The sequence below is a fragment of the Hypanus sabinus genome, chromosome 9 (genome assembly GCF_030144855.1).
Source record: "Hypanus sabinus isolate sHypSab1 chromosome 9, sHypSab1.hap1, whole genome shotgun sequence".
NCBI classification, from domain to species: Eukaryota; Metazoa; Chordata; class Chondrichthyes; order Myliobatiformes; family Dasyatidae; genus Hypanus; species Hypanus sabinus.
This window is the reverse complement of record NC_082714.1, coordinates 167,048,781-167,068,497: the sequence shown is the minus strand read 5'-3', so window position 1 is coordinate 167,068,497 and position 19,717 is coordinate 167,048,781. Positions and strand designations below refer to the sequence as shown.

The following is a 19,717-nucleotide window of genomic DNA, read 5'->3' as shown; positions in this document are numbered from 1 at the left end:
CCAGGAAATTAAAAACATACAAGTGCTGGAAATGTTCAGGTCAGACAGCATATGTATACGAAAAGAGACTGGTTTTGACTTCAAATCTTGAGCTTTTTCTTCCCCTCCCCCCCGACTTTATTCTGAGTGTTTTCAGCATTCTGTTTTAATATTCCTCATTAACTCCAGAGCCAAAAACCACAAACCTTATTCCGAATGAGGTCTCACCAAAGCCCCGTACAACTGCAGTCAAACTTACCATACTTCTAACATTTTACTAATAAAGATCAACATATGATTTGCTTCTTTAAGTCCTTGTTTTCCTAATTATTTTGGCACTTTTTAAACTACTGGTTAGGAATACATTTTCTATTTTTCTTACCAAAATATGAAGCCTTGCATTTTCCCACATTAGATTCAATTTTCTATCTATTTGCCCATTCATTTGCTCATTTCCTTTTGCAGATTCTGCACTCAATTATAAAACATATCAATTTATCAAGTTTATTTTTAATAACACTGTACAAGCCTAAAAACTCAGCTCCTTCACAAAATAGCAAAAGATACACGGGGACACCACCAGTTCTGAGTTTCTCTGAAAGCCACACACTATCCTGGCTTGGAGATATATTACTCTTCCTTCATTGTTGCTCAGTCAATATCTTGAAAGTCCTAACCCAACACAACCAACAAAGTATCTTCAGCAGACAACCTGCAGTAGTAAATGCAGCTCATCACCACCACCTTTTGCAGCGAATTTTGAAAGGGCAATAAAACCTGGTCCTGTCAGCCCACATGTTGTGTGACCAATTAAAAAAAAACCCTCAAGGTATATCTATTCTGTTTAATCATGTCCAAAGCAAAACAATTTCTATCAGTCAACACATATTCCTTATGGATCCAATGTAAAGCCATATGAAAGTGAAAAGGAATGATAAACCAAGCGCAATTTGTAAACCATTTTGTTGTTAATTGACAGAACAAAGAAATTCCCAACATTTCAGACAAGTCCAAACTGGTAAGTCTTTTAAATTAATTTGAGCTCCCCTCTCCACACAATGAGATACAATAAACCTTACTTAGTGCTACCTTATTACAATAATCTTGGTTCTGCATTCAGAACAGTCACAGGTACATACCAACTACAAATTTTAAAAAAACGTTCACTTAGGCTACACACTATGGTGCCCAAAATGTGGTTTTAACTCCTCCTCCCCACTGCTGTACACTAACCAATGTTTTCAAGATGAATGGTTAGATCGAGGTTTGGTTTCCATAATCTGAACCACAGACTCAGTCAGTTGAAATATTTGACTGAAAAATCATCACATTGCACGTTAAAAACAACTATCTTTTCCCACCAGGTTATCCATCGCAGGCAGATTTCCTTTTCATTCAAGCATATTCACTACCTTCAGTTCACCACCAACCATGCTACTGATGTGAGACACTGACCCTCATTCTACTTTATCTGTCACAATCACATTCAAACTCACTTGTTGTCTGTGAAGTTGGTAATGTCCAGAAGATCTACAAAGAGCTCGCTGTTTCCTTTCAGAATCTGCAAGCAAAAACAATCATCACAAACTGGATTCAAAATGTTCGTGCATCCGAAACATGTGGGTGTTTGCCAGATTAGTCCATCTACAGCACAATACAGAAGAATCAGGCCCCATCATTCACAGGGAAAAAAGGAGAAGTTCAAGTAAACTTATTATCAAAGTACACATGTCACCACATACATGAAAAAGGCTGCAGATGCTGGAAATCCAAAGCAGCACACACAAATTACTGGAGGAACTCAGCAGCTCAGATAACACCTATGGAAATGAATAAACAGCTGATGTTTCAGGCTGAGGCCCTTCTTCAGGACCTAGAAGGAAGCAAGAGGATGCCAGAATAAAAAGCTGTGGGGAAGAGAAAGAGACTAGCTGGAAGATGATAGATGAAGCCAGGTGGGTAGGAAAGGTCAAGGGCTGGAGAAGAAAATATCCAATAGGAGAGGAGAGTGGACAGTAGGAGAAAGGGAAGAAGGGAGACCCAGGGAAGAAATACGCAGGTGAGAAGTAGTAAAAGGTCACAGTGAGGAATAGCCTCACCTATCACCTTCTAGCTGACCTCTATCCCCCCCCCCACACCTTTTTATTTTTATATAATCCCCCTTCCTTCTCAGTCTTGAAGAACAGTCTTGCCCCAGAATACCGACTGTTTATTCTTCTCCATAGGTGCTACCTGACCTGCTGAGTTCCTCCAGCATTGTGTGTGTGTATGTCACCGTATACTACCCTGAGATTCATTTTCTTGCACCAACTCACTGTAATGTGTGAGAAAATAACAAAATTCTCAGCCCATTACCTCACCAGCACCAAGGTCCAAACTCTGCACTGACCTCCCACAGTCACAAACAGTTACAGCCATGAAACCAGATAGGCAGGCTCTGGTTTTCGAAGGACAATGGCAACAGAAAGGACGTTGAAAGTTTAGAAATACTTAAATAGATAAAAATCAGGGGCACATTATTTCTAAATATGAGACATAAAATGAAGTATTAAGCATCACAAATTTTTATAACTAGAGCATTAATGCATGATCAAAACATGTGCACTGAGCAAATAATTTATAAAACTATTTATAGACAATACTGTAGACTTGGAAAATTTAAACCCAATTGAATACTAATGGATAGACTGGACAAAATATCGTGATACCTATTGCACACCATCTGCTTGCATTTATCCACTTCATGTAGAGAGTGGCTAATGTGTGAATACACTGAGGGACAGAGTGAGAGAATGTTTTTTCACACAATGTGTTAATGAGTGAACGTGTATACAGTCGGCCCTCCTCATCTGTGGGGGATTGGTTCCAAGACCCCCTGCGGATACTCAAGTCCCTTATTTAACCTGTCTCAGTGCCGTGGTCTTTAGGAGCCAGCGGAACCCCGAACTTTATTTAACACATTCAGTGTGGTGGACATTATGACCCGGTGGCGCAGCTCTGAATCCGCAGTGTTTTTGTTCACGAAAATAATCACGATCATGATTGCAAATAAGGTGGAAGTAATAAAGCCATCCAAAAGAGGCGAACCGCCATCGGTCATTGGAAAAGCGCTAGACTACAGTCGGTCAACGATCGGAACAATTTCAATGGAGCATGTGAAAGGCCCTGCCCCAATGAAAGCTACAATTATTACTAAGCAACACAGTGATTTAATTATTGAAATACATATGTTTCTTAAGTGTTTTAAGCATAGAAAGGTAAAACATGTACTATATTCTAAGAAAAATGTTTGACAGACTGACGCTAAATAATACCAGATGTACCTGTTCCGACTTCAAATCCCATTTAATGACGGACTCAGGAATAGAACTCATTCATAACCCGGGGACTGCTCGTACTTTTAAGACATTTCTAGATTACTTATAATACCTAATACAATGTAAATCTACATAAATAGTTGTTATACTGTATTGTTTAGGGATTAATGACAAGAAAAAAGTCTGTACATACTCAAACGACGAGTGCTGGAGAATGCGAATCCGTGGATAAGGAGGGCCAACTGTATGCACAGTATACTTCAAACCACTAGAAGCAGCTATAACTCTTGCCTGATCATCTTTATTCCCAATAATGGCACAGTAGGTAGTGAAAGTGATTCATATGTTTATTTCCCATTTTAGCTTACCTTCCTTTCAAACAACTTCTTAATGTAAGGTTTCCAGTAGTGCTCTTTGATACCCTTTGCTTCTACTATGAGCCCATCATGCAGGTCACATAGCTTCTCAATGATACATGGTGGTTGCACTGGGGGTTTATAGTCCTGGCTGCCAAACTCTGGTGGCAAACCTGTGCAATATACAGAAGAATATACTTTAGAGAATTTAATTTACCGGGGGAAAATAAAACTTGACATTTCCAATTGAAAATCAAAGTTGAAGAACAATGTCATTAGGTGGCACAAAAATGAACTGGAACTGGACTACAAATTTGAGTTGGTTATTAGTTCTGAGCCCACCTGTTCCCCTACAGCTGATCCGCACCCAAACTCCGTTCACTTGCCTGTTCTACATTTCCCTGGATGTCATTGTAGAAGGGCTCAAATATTTTAAAAAAATCTGCATGAGAAACACTACTTCACAATTTTATTACTAGATTGCTCGATCACCTTGAGCTCACACTGCTGAGGCTAAGGCAGCAACTGATCAGCACCTTTTCAAGAGACAAAGGGTAGAAAATAAAATCCAAGATACACCAGCAACAGCTAATAAACTGATTTTAAATCTTTTTCCAGCTTGCTGTGCTTAAAGTACTAAAGCCCAAATAGTCACCTTTTACAAATAATCAAAAATTGTTTTACAAAGTAAACCATTGGGCCACAATTGATATGTTTTAGAAAGCAAGTCTAATTTAAAAAACAATGAGTTTAAAAATTCACCAGTGCCCTTCTCCAATGACTTTCATTTTAAACGTAGGTTGTGGAGAACTTCATTTCATGCACAACTCTGCAGTTTGAATTTACACCCTGATTTTAAACTTAAAATGAACTGGCAACACCCAGGAGTGATTTCTAAACCAGGGAGAGGGGACATTCTTACCAGAAACAAAATCCAATTGAAACCAGCCAGACTATACATTGCAGTCAAAACTGGCTCCGTTTCAAGATACCTGGATCAAATCTGCTGCTTCCGATGGCAAGCTAAATAGATTCAGTTGAAAAAATGAATCAATATTTCCTATTTTTTTGCAATAATAAGTCAATACAATCCTGCAAATCACACCAGAAGACACAGTAGTGCATTAAGATCTTGTGAATCAAATGTATGGAACCAGAGGTACTTAATGAATACTTCAGTATTCACTATGGAAAAGGATGTTGGTGATTGTAGTGATGACTTGCAGCAGACTGAAAAGCTTGAGCATGTAGATATTAAGAAAGAGGATGTACTGGAGCTTTTGGAAAGCATCGTTGGATAAATCGCTGGGACAGGATGAGATGTACCCCAGGCTACTGTGAAGGCGAGGGAAGAGATTGCTGAGCCTCTGGTGATGATCTTTGCATAATCAATGGGGACAGGAGAGGTTCTGGAGGATTGGAGGGTTGCGAATGTTGCTCCTTTATTCAAGAAAGGGAGTAGAGATAGCCCAGGAAACTATAGACCAGTGAGTCTAACCTCAGTGGTTGATAAGTTGATGGGGAAGATCCTGAGAGGCAGGATTTATGAACATTTGGAGAGGTATAATATAATTAGGAAGAGTCAGCATGGCTTTGTCAAGAGCAGGTCCTGCCTTACAACTCTGATTAAATTTTCTGAGGATGTGACTAAACACATTGATGAAGGAAGAATAGTAGATGCAGTGTATATGGATTTCAGCAAGGCATTTGATAAGGTACCCCAATGCAAGGTTTACTGAGAAAGTAAGGAGGTATGGGATCCAAGGGGACATTGCTTTGTAGATCCAGAAGTGGCTTGCCCACAGAAGACAAAGAGTGGTTGTAGATGGGTCATATTCTGCATGGAGGTCGGTGAGCAGTGGTGTGCCTCAGGGATCTGTTCTGGGACCCTTACTCTTTGTGATTTTTATCAATGACCTGGATGAGGAAGTGGGGGGGGGGGGAAATGGGTGAGCAAGTTTGCTGATGACACAAAGGTTGGAGGTGTTGTGGATGGCTATCAGAGGTAACTGCGGGATATCAGTAGGATGCAAAACTGGGCTGAGAAGTGGCAGATGGAGTTCAACGCAGATAAGTGTGAAGTGGTTCATTTTGGTAGGTCAAATATGACGGCAGAATATAGTATTAATGGTAAGACTCTTGGCAGTGTGGAGGATCAGAGGGATCTTGGGGTCCAAGTCCATAGGACACTTAAAGCTGCTGCGCAATTTGACTCTGGGCTTAAGGTAAACTGCATTGGCCTTCATTATTGTGAGATTGAGGTTAGGAGTGGAGAGGTAATGTTGCAGCTGTATAGGACTCTGGTCAGACCCCACTTGGAGTACTATGCTCAATTCTGGTCGCCTCACCACAGGAAGGATGTGGAAGCCATAGAAAGGGTGCAGAGGAGATTTACAAGGATGTTGCCTGGATTGGGGAGCATGCCTTATGAGAATAGGTTGAGTTAACTCGGCCTTTTCTCCTTGGAGCGATGGAGGATGAGAGGTGTATAAGATGATGAGAGTCATTGATCGTGTGTATAGTCAGAGGCTTTCTCCCAGCGCTGAAATGGTTGCCACAAGAGGACACAGGTTTAAGGCGCTGGGAAGTAGGTACAGAGGAGATGCCAGGGGTAAGTTTTTTTACCCATAAGAGAGTGGCAAGTGTGTAGAATGGGCTGTCGGTAATTGTGGTGGAGGCCGATACGATAAGGTCTTTTAAGAGACTTTTGGATAGGTACACGGAGCTTAGTAAAATGGAGGTCTATAGGTAAGCCTAGTAATTTCTAAGGTAGGGACATGTTCGGCACAACTTTGTGGGCCGAAGGGCCTGTATTGTGCTGTAGGTTTTCTATATTTCTATGTAAATGCATTTAGAATGTGTAACTCAAGGAGAAATTTCCCCAAGCTTATACTAATACCAAGTATGAGTTGCATATTTAAAATGTTGCATTATGTGGGGAACTTACATGGCCTGGCAGAACTGATAAAATTGTTTTACATTCAGAGCTCATAACTGATACAACAGTATGCATCATAGTGTGGACTAAAACAGCAGCTCTTACCTTCAAACTCTGGGTTAAGTAGATCTTTTCTGTTAGGGCACAATAAAGCATTTCCAAAGATCAGATCCAGGCAACACAGCAAAAGGTGGTAGGAATTTACAAGGTCATCACCAATCATACTAAAATTACCTGAAACACAGCAATATCAGTGACTTAAAATGAGGGCCTGAAGATTCTCCCTTTACAGATATTACCCAAGTAGCTGCTTCCAGCATTTTCTGTTTTTAAATTGCTAATTAAACATTCTTTTAGTAGAAAAGTAATTATCTCAGAATCATAGCTGGAATATTACAGGTGAAGCATTTCTTGTCATGTTAAAACAGTTGCTCATCTCCTAACATATCCAATTGTTTGGAAGATAATGGTAAATTGCATAGATACACAGATGTAGGTGTTCAGGAGCTGTAGTATCTTGGGTAGAAGTTGGAATTTGTTTGAACATTGGAAAAGGCAGAAGGGTAATTGCTTGACATGGGCCCAGGATGCACTCAGAGGGACAATGCTTCCCACTTGCAACTGCTTTGAGATGCTACCTTAAGCTCGTTTTCAAACCATCGGTGAATCATATGAACAAACACGAGGAAATCTGTAGATGCTGGAAATTCAAGCAACACACACAAAATGCTGGCGGAACACAGCAGGCTTCACATATGACTTCACATTTTCCAATTGACTCTTGTACATTTAGTTAAGCTACAAAGAATACAAAATGTCAGGAAACAATTTGGAGGAAAAGTGTCGAAAAGTTATAAACCAGAAAAATTTAAATTCAAATACATGATTTTCAAAAAATGCAAGTATAAAGTTTAAAGGTACCAACAGAACTTGAGTGTTTATGAATGAGGCATAGAATACGAACAAAATTAACAAAGAAATAATCTAAAATACTGTTAGAGGCACTTAAATTTTCAGTATATCAAGTCTATTCCCAATCTGCACATTTCTAAAGCAACAGTACAAATTGTTTTATCAACTGTGATACAAGTTTGATATAATTTAAAGCATTTTCATGATAGGGGAACAGTGACAAATGGCTCCTAAAGATAATATCTTTACATACTAGAAAAAGTATTGCGGAGTAGCAATTTAAAACTGGATATGCTTTTGTAGGCTGATGCATGCAAGTTGGCAAAACAGGGCAGGGGAGTGAAGGATGAGTTTCTACATTGGTAGGGTCAGCATAAGTGAAATGGCTGAATGGTCTCATTCTACATGCCGAATTTTTTGGTGTGTGTATAGCAAGAAACCAGAGTTTTGTAGAGAGATATTAGTTTTATTGGATAAAAAAGAGAATCATAATCAGGTTTAATATCACTGGCATGTGTCATGAAATTTGTTGTTTTGTGGCAGCAATACATTGCAATACATAATAAAATCTATAAAAGTTATATAAAGAAGAAAAGTAAATTCATTAAGTTGTGCAAATAGAGAGGAAGAAATGTAGAGAAGTAGTGTTCATGGGTTTGTTGCCTGTTCAGAAATCTGATGGTAGAGGGGAAGAGGCTGTTCCTAAAATATTCAGTGTGCATCTTCAGGCTCCTGTACCTCCTCCTTGCAATTAGATAAGGTCATGTCCTGGATGACGGGCATCCTTAATGATGGATGCTGCCTTTTTGATGCTTCGCCTTGGGAAGGTTCGGGGAGGCTAGTGCCCCTGATGGAGCTGAGAAGAGTTTACAACTTCCTGCAGTATTTTCCTACCCTGTGCAGCAGCCCCTCCATACCAGATGTGCTGCAACCAGTTAGAATGGTCCATCTGTAGAAATTTTCAAGTGTTTTTGGCGACACATCAATTCTCCTCAAACCCTGAATGAAATATAGCTGCTGTCAATTACAATTTTTAAAAATTGTATCAATATGTTGCCACCAGGACAGATCTTAGAGATGCTAACATCCAGGAACTTGAAATTGCTCACCCTTTCTATTGCTAATCCCAGGAGGATCGTGTGTGCTCGCTTGACTTCCTCTTCCTGAAATCCACAATCAATTCCCTGATCTTAATGAAGAGCAAGGTTGTTGCCCCAACACCACTCAACCAGCTGATTTATCTTGCTCCTGAATGCTTTGTCATTATCTGATATTCTGCTAACAATAGTTGTCTCTCCAGAAAATTTATAGATTGGCGTTTGAGCAGTGCCTAGCCCAGGGGTGGGCAAACTTTTTGACTTGTGGGCCACAAAGGGTTCTAAAATTTGACAGGGGGGCTGGACCAGGAGCAGATGGACGGAGTGTTTTGGTAATACACCTCATAAGAGAAAATAAAATATCATGGGATATGTAGAAAACATGCGCTTTAATTTCAATTGAAAATGAACAAATGCATTACAACAAAATATCTGTCTTTGAATACCCATGGTATTTAGCTATTTATTGAAAAGACTTTTAAAACACTGAAAATTAAATGAATAAAATACAGCTTTTTTTTAAAATAGTAACAGTTATTATTTTAAAGCACTGAAAATTCTGTTATCCTTCAAGATATTATCATCATCTCTCCGCCTGACTGTCTTTATTTCAAAAACAGTAGGAGATGCAGGTCTACTTGTCCTGCTCCTTCTTATTCAATTGTCCCCTGTGCCAAAACTCAACAACGACCAGCACAAAGACAGAACAGGGACAGCGCGCCAGAATGCGGAGCGCGTTATTTGATCTGGAGCGCATTCTTTATTTTGAGAACGTATGTGCACCTGCGCACTACTCATGTCCATCACTTAACAGAAATGACATGTAACATGTAAGGCTTATTGAAAAAATATTTTCAAATGCATTTTTTACATAACACAACGAAGAAACTTATTTTTAATTTCAGTGGGAACAGTGTTGTTGGTCTCCCTTTTTAGCTAGCTCATCAAAGTCTGGATTTAGTTTTGTTGTGGCGATTCTCAGGATGGATCTGAGGTGTTGGTCAGTTAACTTGGATCTGTGGCTGGCTTTGTTGGTGTTCATGACACAAATAGGTCGAGCCGAACAAAGAGTAAAGCGCAAATGTGGAGTAATACGCTGCACCTCAACAAAGGTCAAAGTATATAGAGTGCGTCATCTATTGGGAAAACGCCAGAATTGCGGGGAAAAAACGTAAACAAGGTTTATTAATATAATTTCATCAAGTTCTGCGGGCCGGATTAAAAAGCTTAACGGGCCGCATATGGCCCGCGGGCCGTAGTTTGCCCATGCCTGGCCGAGCCATACAATCGTGGGTGTAGATACAGTATAGCAGTGGGCAAGACTTGCATTTGTGTTGATTGCCAGAGAGGACAATTCTCACAGACCGTGTTCTTCTGTTTTAAGAAGTCAAGGATCCAGTTGCAAAGGTATACAGATCCAGGGTGTGGTGCTCGTTGATTAGAACTGAGGGTATGATTGTGTGGAGTTCTGACATGTAGCTGCACAAGCTTTCAAAACGTAATTTAACTTCATATCTTCTACGTTAATAGTACCATCATCGAAATGTAGTGTGAAAGAAGGCAAACTGACAAAGTTAGAAGTTTACTCTATACCGTGCAAATTGTACACTGTTAGAAACTCACATAACTAATGAGAGAAACAAAACCCCGTACCTTTAATGTAAACAAATAAGGTCCAGCAAAAACTGAAAGCATCTGATACACTGCATGGAAGACGCCTGTAAAATAAAAAATCACATTATAAATCAAAAGCAAACAGTAGTTCGGCATTGTTGCGAGTGGACTGCAACAGTTACCAACTGTACATGTTTTTTCAACCAGCAGGTGGAGTTTAGATCTTAGTATTTAGGGAAGGCTACACCTGCCTTTGAAGCAATACAGTACAGATTTACTAACACACGAAATTCTGCAGATGCTGGAAATCCAGAGCAACACACACAAAATTCTGTGGAGTATCTATGGAGAGAAATAAACAGCAGATGTTTTTGGCTGAGACCCTTTAATCAGGACTGGAAAAGAAGGGGGAAGAAGCCAGAACAAGGTGGTGATGGTGGGGGGAATGGAGGAAAAGGAATACAAACTGACAGGTTATAGGTGAATCCAGGTAAGGGGAAAATATGGGTAGGTGGATGTACTACACTGATTTCCAAGTGAGGATGTGAGAAACTGAGTATGACATGTCTAAGCTCCCTAGGGTTTAAAATATGATTTTATTTAAATTACCAAGTTGAGAATGCAGCTGCCAGATTGGGGCATAGTCTCATAAGATGCTGTTCTACCAGGAATGAGAGGAGAAAATTACTCAGAGTATTGTGAAGCTTTGGAATTCTCTCTGCCCAAGGGCGGTGGGCACTCAGTAGCTTTCCCTTTTCAAGACTGAGATCAATACAGTCATCGTGCATTAAAGGAATACAAAATTGTACAATAAAGGGATACAAAATTGAGCAGGGAGGTGGGCGACGCACAAGATCAACTTGAAGGGTCATATGAACTACACTGGGTTCTATATTTTATGAATAAATGTCTTCTTTGTGGTTGTACTGTCTACTTCCTCATTGTCAAAAATGAGCCTTCACACTGTCTAGCAGTCAGCACATCATTAGTTCCAATCACAAACAGAAGAAAATCTATATAAGTTGGAAATCCAATTAACACACAAAATGCTGGAGGAACTCAGCAGGCCAGGCAGCATTGATGGAAAAGAGCACAATTGATGTTTCAGGCCGAGACCCTTCAACAGGACTGGAGAAAAATTATGAGAAGTCAGGGTTAGAGGTGAGGGGAGGGAGAAACACAAGGTGATAGGTAAAACTGGGATGGTGCGGGGGTGGGGGGTAAGTGAAGTACTGTAAAGAGTTGGGAGATTGATTAGTGAAAGAGATACAGGGCTGAAGAAGGTAGAATCTGATAGGAGAGAGGACATAAAGCCATGGATGAAAGAAAAAAAGGGGAAGAGCTCCAGAGGGAGGCAACGGGCAGACAGGGAGATGAGGTGAAAGAGGGACAGGGGATGGGGAATAGAGAGATACAGACCTCGTGGACAATAGACAATAGGTGCAGAAGTAGACCATTCGGCCCCACAAGTCTGCACCACCATTCTGAGATCATGGCTGATCATTCACTATCAATACCCAGTCCCTGCCTTGTCCCCATATCCCTTGATTCCCTTATCCATCAGGTATCTATCTAGCTCCTTCTTGAAAGCATCCAGAGAATTGGCCTCCACCGTCTTCCGAGGCAGTGCATTCCACACCTCCACAACTCTCTGGGAGAAGAAGTTCTTCCTCAACTCTGTTTTAAATAACTGACCTCTTATTCTCAATCCATGCCCTCTGGAACTGGACTCTCCCAACATCTGGAACATATTTCCTGCCTCAATCCTATCAAATCCTTTAATTATCTTAAACGTTACAATCAGATCCCCTCTCAATCTCCTCAATTCCAGTGAGTACAAGCACAATCTCTCCAATCTCTCTGCGTAAGACAGCCCTGCCATCCCAGGAATCAACCTAGTGAATCTACGCTGCACTTCCTCAATTGCCAGAATGTCCTTCCTTAAACCTGGAGACCGAAACTGTACACAGTATTCCAGGTGTGGTCTCACCAGGGCCCTGTACAAATGCAAAAGGACATCCTTGCTTTTGTACTCAATTCCCCTTGTAATAAAGGCCAACATTCCATTTGCCCTCTTCACTGCCTGTTGCACTTCCTCATTCACCTTCATTGACTGATGAACTAGGACTCCTAGGTCTCTTTGCATTTCTCCCTTACCTAACTCTACACCGTTCAGACAATACTCTGCCCTCTTGTTCCTGCTTCCAAAGTGGATAACTTCACATTTATTCGCATTGAATGACATCTGCCAAGTATCTGCCCACTCACCCAGCCTATCAAAGTCTCCCTGTATTCTCCTAACGTCCTCTTCGCATGTCACACTGCCACCCAGTTTAGTATCGTCAGCAAACCTGCTGATATAGTTTTCAATGCCCTCATCTAAATCGTTGACATAAATCGTAAAGAGCTGTGGTCCCAATACAGAGCCCTGTGGTACCCCACTAGTTACCTCCAGCCAGTCCGAGAAACACCCATTCACTGCTACTCTTTGCTTCCTATCTGCCAACCAGTTTCCTATCCATGTTGAAACCCTGCCCCCAATGCCATGAGCTCTGATTTTACTCACCAATCTCTTATGTGGCACCTTATCGAATGCCTTCTGAAAATCTAGGTACACAACATCCACTGGCTAACATCCTTGTTACACCCTCAAAAAACTCCAACAGATTAGTCAAGCATGATTTGCCCTTGGCAAATCCATGCTGGCTCGACCTAATCCTATTACTGCCATCAAGATATGCCACTATTTCGTCCTTAATAGTGGACTCAAGCATCTTCCCCACGACTGACGTTAGGCTAACAGGGCGATAGTTCTCCATTTTCTCCTTCCCTCCCTTCTTGAAAAGTGGGATAACATTAGCCACTCTCCAATTTTCAGGAACTGATCCTGAATCTAAGGAACTTTGGAAAATGATTACCAATGCATCCGCAATTTCCTGAGCCACCTCTTTTAGAACCCTCGGATGCAGACCATCTGGACCCAGGGATTTATTAGCCTTCAGTCCTATCAGTCTACTCATCACAGTTTCTTTCCTAATATCAATCTGTTTCAATTCCTCTGATATCTTATGACCCTGGCCCATCCATACATCTGGGAGATTGCTTGTGTCCTCCCTGGTGAAGGCAGATCTAAAGTACGCATTAAATTCTGTTGCCATTTCCCTGTTTCCCATAACAATTTCTCCCAATTCATTCTTCAAGGGGCCAACATTGTTCTTAACTATCTTCTTTCTCTTCACATAGTTAAAAAAGCTTTTGCTATCCCCTTTTATATTCCTAGCTAGACTGAGCTCATACCTGATTTTTTCTCTCCGTATTGTTTTTTTAGTTAAGATCTGCTGTTCCTTAAAACTTTCCCAATCATCTGTATTCCCACTCATCTTAGCCCTGTCATACTTCTTTTTCTTTAATGCTATACAATCTCTGACTTCCTTTGTCAACCACTGTGGCCCCTTCCCCCTCTTTGAATCCTTCCTTCTCATTGGAATGAACTGCTTTTGCATCTTTTGTATTATCCCCAAGAATATCTGCCACTGCTGATCCACTGTCTTTCCTGCCAGGGCATCCGCCCATTTAACTTTGACCAGCTCATCCCTCATGGCTCCGTAGTCTCCTTTATTTAATTGCAACACTGACGCCTCTGATCTGCCCCTATCCCTCTCAAATTGTAGATAAAAACTTATCATGTTATGATCACTACTTCCTAATGGCTCCTTTACTTCAAGATCACTTATCAATTCCTGTTCATTACACATCACCAAGTCCAAAATAGCCTCGTTCCTGGTTGGCTCAAGCACAAGCTGTTCATTACCAGAAGTTCAAGAAATCGATGTTCATGCCATCTGGTTGGAGGCTACCCAGACAGAATACACGGTGTTGCTCCTCCAACCTAAGTGTGGCCTCATCACGTCAGTAGAGGAGGCCATGGATGGACATGCAGGAATGGAAATGGGACATGGAATTAAATTGGGTGGCCACTGGGAGATTCTGCTTTTTCTGGCAGATGGAGTTTAGGTGCTTGGTGGAGTGGTCTTCTGATCTACATTGGATCACACCGATATACAAGAGGCCACATTGCCAGAAGAAGTGGGATCTGGCAGTGACCACCCATCTGCCCTACCTCCTCAATTCCCTTTCCCATTTCCCTCTAACCTCATCTCCTTGCCAGCCCATCACCTCCCTCTGGTGCTCCTTCCTCTTTTTCTTTCTTCCATGGCCTTCTGTCCTTTCCTATCAGATTCCCCATCCTCCAATCCTGTACTTCTTTCACCAAACAACTTCCCAACTCTTTACTTCATCCCTTCCCCTGGTTTCACTTATCACCTTGTATTTCTCCATCCCTCACCTCTAATACTAACTCCCCCATTTTTTCTCCAGTCCTGCCAAGGGGTCTCAGCCTGAAATGTCAACTGTGCTCTTTTTCATAGATGCTGCCCGGCCTGCTGAGTTCCTCCAGCATTTTTTGTGTTACATCATTAGGTCCTATGTTTTAGAACCAAGATTTAAAGTTGTAAGTTGGCTGTAAAACTGAAATGACGATTAAGATACCAAGCCAAAACAGATAAACAACTTGCCTCTGCTTTCGGCTTCTCTGAAACCGAGGCTGATCCTGGTGACGATTTTGAAACATGTCCAAAAATATAGGTTGAAACTTTCTGAAGATAACAGTGGATACTTCAAAATTCCTTTCTAATTGTTCTACTCGCTTTCGGAAGTCTTGGGATAAGTTGGCCATATCTGCCCATTTCTTCATCTTGCTGAAGAATTCAATTAGGCTGTAAGAACATAGCACAAAATTTACAAGATATTAGATCTTCATGCAGCTGCAGAAAGCTAATTTATTAAGCAATAAAAAGGAAATGCCAACCAACTGGATGTGGGGGAAGGGGAAAGGGGAAAGTCTTATGATGAGATCCAAATATTTGTAAGCATGCTGAGTCCCTTCTATGGTTTACCCCTCCCCAGCTGTGCAGAAATAGAAACAAAGAACATAGAAAACCTACAGCACAATACAGGCCCTTCGGCCCACAATGCTGTACCGAACATGCTCTTACTTTACCTAGGGTTACCCATAGCCCTCTATTTTACTAAGCTCCACGTACTTATTCAGGAGTCTCTTAAAAGACTCCTGTTGTTTCAACTCCACCACCGTCGATGGCAGCGCATTCCATGCACTCACCTCAGTCTGTGTAAAAAACTTACCCCTGACATCTCCTCTGTACCTACTTCCAAGCACCTTACAATTGTGCCCTCTCGTGTTAGCCATTTCAGCCCTGGGAATAAGTCTCTGACTATCCACACAATTGATGCCCCTCATCATCTTATACACCTCTATTAGATCTCCTCTCATCCTCCGTCACTCCAAGGAGAAAAGGCCAAGTTCTCAACCTATTCATCATAAGGCATGCTCCCCAATCCAGGCAACATCCTTGTAAATCTCCTCTGCACCCTTTCTATAGTTTCCACAACCTTCCTGTAGTGAGGTGACCAGAACTGAGCACAGTACTCCAAGTGGAATCTGACCAGGGGCAGGATCCTATATAGCTGCAACATTACCTCTCAGCTCTTAAACTCATCCCAAATGAAGGCTAATGCACCGTGTGCCTTCTTAACCGCAGAGTCAACCTGAGCAGCAGCTTTGAGTGTCCTATGCTCTCAGACCCCAAGATTCCTCTGATCCTTTACATTGCAAGAGTCTTACCATTAATACTACATTCTGCCATCATATTTGACCTACCAAAATTAACCACCTCACACTTACTTGGGTTGAACTCCATCTGCCACTTCTCAGCCCAGTTTTGCACCCTATCAATGTCCCGCTGTAACCTCTGACAGTTCCACACTATCCACAACAGCCCCAACCTTTGTGTCATCAGCAAATTTACTAACATATCCCTCCACTTACTCATTCACATCATTTACAAAAATCACAAAGAGAAAGGGTCCCAGAACAGATCCCTGAAGCACATCACTAATCACCAAACTCCATGCAGAAAATTACTTGTCTACAACCACTCTTCGTCTTCTGTGGGCAAGACAATTCTGGACCAACAAAGCAAGGTCCACTGGATCCCATGCCTCCTTACTTTCTCAATAAGCCTTGCATGGGGCACCTTATTAAATGCCTTGCTGAAATCCACTGCATCTACTGCTCTGCCTTCAATGTGTTTAGTTACTTCCTCAAAAAATTCAATCAGGCTCGTAATGAACGACCTGCCCTTGACAAAGCCATGCTGACTATTCCTAATGATATTATGCCTCTCCAAATGTTCATAAAACCTGCCTCTCAGGATCTTCTCCATCAACTTACCAACCACTAAAGTAAGACTCACTGCTCTATAATTTCCAGGGCTAACTCTACTCCCTTTCTTGAATAAGGGAATAACATCCACAACCCTCCAATCCTCTGGAACCTCTCCCACCACCATTGATGAAGCAATGATCATCACTAGAAGCTCAGCAATCTCCTCTCTCGCCTCCCACAGTAGCCTGGAGTACATCTCATCCGGTTCCGGTACTTAACCGATGCTTTCCAAAAGCTCTTTCTTAACATCTCACATGCTCAAGCTTTTCAGTGCACTGCAAGTCATCCCTACAATCGCAAAGATCCTTCTCTATAGTGAATATCGAAGCAAAGTATTCATTAAGCACCTCTGCTATCTCCTCCGGTTCCATGCACACTTTTCCACTGTCACACTTGATTGGTCCTATTCTCTCACATCTTAACCTCTAGCTCTTCACATACTTGTAGAATGCCTTAATCCTGTCCATCAAGGCCTTCTCATGGCCCCTTCTGGCTCTCTTAATTTCCTTCTTGAGCTCCTTCTTGCTATCCTGATAATCTTCTAGATTTCTATCATTTCCTAGTTTTTTGAACTGTTGGTAAGCTTTTCTTAACTAGATTTACAACAGTCTTTGTATACCACAGTTCCTGTTATTATGATCCCAGCCCCCTCCTTTTTGAGAATCGCCAGATCGCTATTAATTCGGGTCTTGGACCCAGGAAATGAGAGAGAATCCTCAGCAGGACAAAGCAACGGATTTGGCCATTGTTTCTTGGAGACACCTTTGTGAATTACGATCCTATACTACGTGCCAGCTCTCAGGTCAACTTGGGCTGGGCTACGTGCACACCCTCAGGCAATGTGGGCTGGGGGATTGCATCACCCCACCCTGATTGACATCTACAACCCTGCAAGTCCAGATAAAAGGTAGGCTGCAGGGGGCAGTCTCTCAGCGACGCAACAGAAGGAGACTCCATCACTCATCACTCCCGTGATAACGGGAAGCTATTCGGAAGCCACGTGGGATCCGTTTCCCCTGGCCTAGGAAATGAGTGGCTGATAACACCAAAAAGGACTTCGAACTGACAACAGGGAACCCACGTTCCCAATTCAACGGTTTGCGTCCAAAAAGACTGGCAAGTTTCTTTTCTCACCAGAAATCTCTCTCTCTCTCTCCAACACGTGAAACCCAGCGGTTCCCAAAAGGCAAAAAGCCTGCAGACTTCTGAGTGACTTTTATATTTCCAGTGGACTCAGTATTATCCCCTAGACAAACGATAGAATTATTTCTTATTGATGATTATTACTATACCCACACTTTAGATTGAGTATTGACGATGTATATTATCTGAATGTTTGCATTAACCTTACTTTTGTGTCCCTTTATAAAATAAAGACTTTTAAAAAATAGTACCATCAGACTTCAGCGGACCTCTCTATCTTTGCTGGTAAGTGATCCAATTACGGGATACCTAACACTGTACCCTACCATCCTCTCCCTGTCTAATTGGAATGTTCCTACGCAGAGCGCCACACAAATATCCCCCCAACATTTGCCACATTTCTGTCATACATTTCCCTGAGAACATCTGTTTCCAATTTATGCTTCCAAGTTCCTGCCTGATAGCTTATTTCTCCTTACTCCAATTAAACATTTTCCTCACCTGTCTGTTCCTATCCCTCTCCAACGCGATGGTAAAGGAGATAGAATTGTGATCACTTTCTCCAAAATGCTCTCCCACAGAGAGATCTGTCACCCAACCAGGTTCAATTCCCAATACCAGAACAAGTACAGCCTCTCCTCTAGGAGGCTTATCTACATATTCTGTCAGGAAAAATTCCTGAACACAACTAACAAACTCCACCCCTTCTAAAGCCCTCACTAATCAGTACTTGGGAAATTAAAATCTCCCACCATGACAACCTTGTTATTATTACACCTATCCAGAATTTGTCTCCCCACCTACTCCTTGATGTCCCTGTTACTATTGGGTGGTCTATATATAAAAAAAAACAGCCAGTAGAGTTATTGTCTCCTTCCTGTTCCTGACTTCCAGCCACAGAGACTCAGTAAGCAATCCCTCCACGACTTCCTTCTTTTCTGCAGCCATGACACGGTCTCTGATCAACAGTGCCATGCCCCCACCTCTTTTGCCTCCCTCCCTGTCCTTTCTGAAACATCAAAAGCCTGGCGCTCTAAATAACCATTCCTGACCCTGGATCATTCAGGTCTCTGTAATGGCCACAACAATCTATCTCTAAGTACTGATTCACACTCTCTCAGCTGCTTTGCTCATGATGCTTCTTGCATTAAAACAGACACAACTCAATCCATCGAACTGAGGGCATCCCTTCTCTATCACCTGCTTATCCTCCCTCTCACACTGTCTCCAAACTTACTCTACTTCCTCCAGCAATTCTAGTTTAAACTCTTCCCAATAGCTTTGGAAAACTTCCCCACCAAGATATTGGTCCCCCTTGGATTGAAGTGCAACCCATCCTTGTACAGGTCATGCCTGTCCCAAAAGAGGTCCCAATGATACAGAAATCTGAATCCCTGCTCCAATCCCTCAGACATACATTTATCTTCCACCTCACTCTATCCTTGTACTCACTGTTGCATGGCACAGGTAGTAACCCCGAGATCTCTAATCTTTGAATGGTTTCTTACCTACCTTCTTCCCAACCTTCAACCACCAATGATAGCTATGACCGATACATTATAATCCTTCCTTAAACTTCTCTGTCTAGCCGTTTCAGCAACTACTGTTCCTCCATATATTGTGTTATTGTCCACAAGTCCCCCCTGCACTCAGTGAAGAGTCTATTCAAATAATTCATTATAAAATGAGCAATGTCAAAGTTTCCCCATACCTTATAATAAACATTATAAACTGCAGTCACTACACACATTGACAAAAAACAGACAGAAATCCCACTGCACTTTGAACCCCAAAACAGAATGTCAAAAGATATATAAGCATTCTACCAGTTTATTCAGTCAGAAATGAGTGTCATTCCAACAATCAACTGCTCCACAATAAACATAGTAGGGGAATTAAGGGTTATGAGGAAAAGGCAGGTAGCTGGAGCTGAGTTTACGAACAGATCAGCCACGATCTTATTGAATGGCGGTCAGGCTCGATGGGCCAGACGGCCTACTCCTGCTCTTAATTCTTATGCAAACAAAGTGGGACTGTGTTTATTGCACTAGCTTGCT

The 19,717-nt window shown here is 41.7% G+C and overlaps 1 protein-coding gene across 2 annotated transcripts in view; it reads right to left on the bottom strand.

Moving 5' to 3' along the window:
• Nucleotides 1-19,717, bottom strand: part of rbl1 (retinoblastoma-like 1 (p107)) — a 114,641-nt gene that overhangs the window by 82,120 nt on the left and 12,804 nt on the right. For both annotated transcript variants that reach the window (XM_059981084.1, XM_059981085.1), the window contains exons 3-7: nucleotides 14,788-14,988; nucleotides 10,253-10,317; nucleotides 6,696-6,824; nucleotides 3,665-3,825; nucleotides 1,476-1,540 (exon numbers count right to left, since the gene is read on the bottom strand). In XM_059981084.1, coding sequence (XP_059837067.1) covers nucleotides 1,476-1,540; nucleotides 3,665-3,825; nucleotides 6,696-6,824; nucleotides 10,253-10,317; nucleotides 14,788-14,988 — 621 coding nt within the window. The remainder of the gene's footprint in view (nucleotides 1-1,475; nucleotides 1,541-3,664; nucleotides 3,826-6,695; nucleotides 6,825-10,252; nucleotides 10,318-14,787; nucleotides 14,989-19,717) is intronic.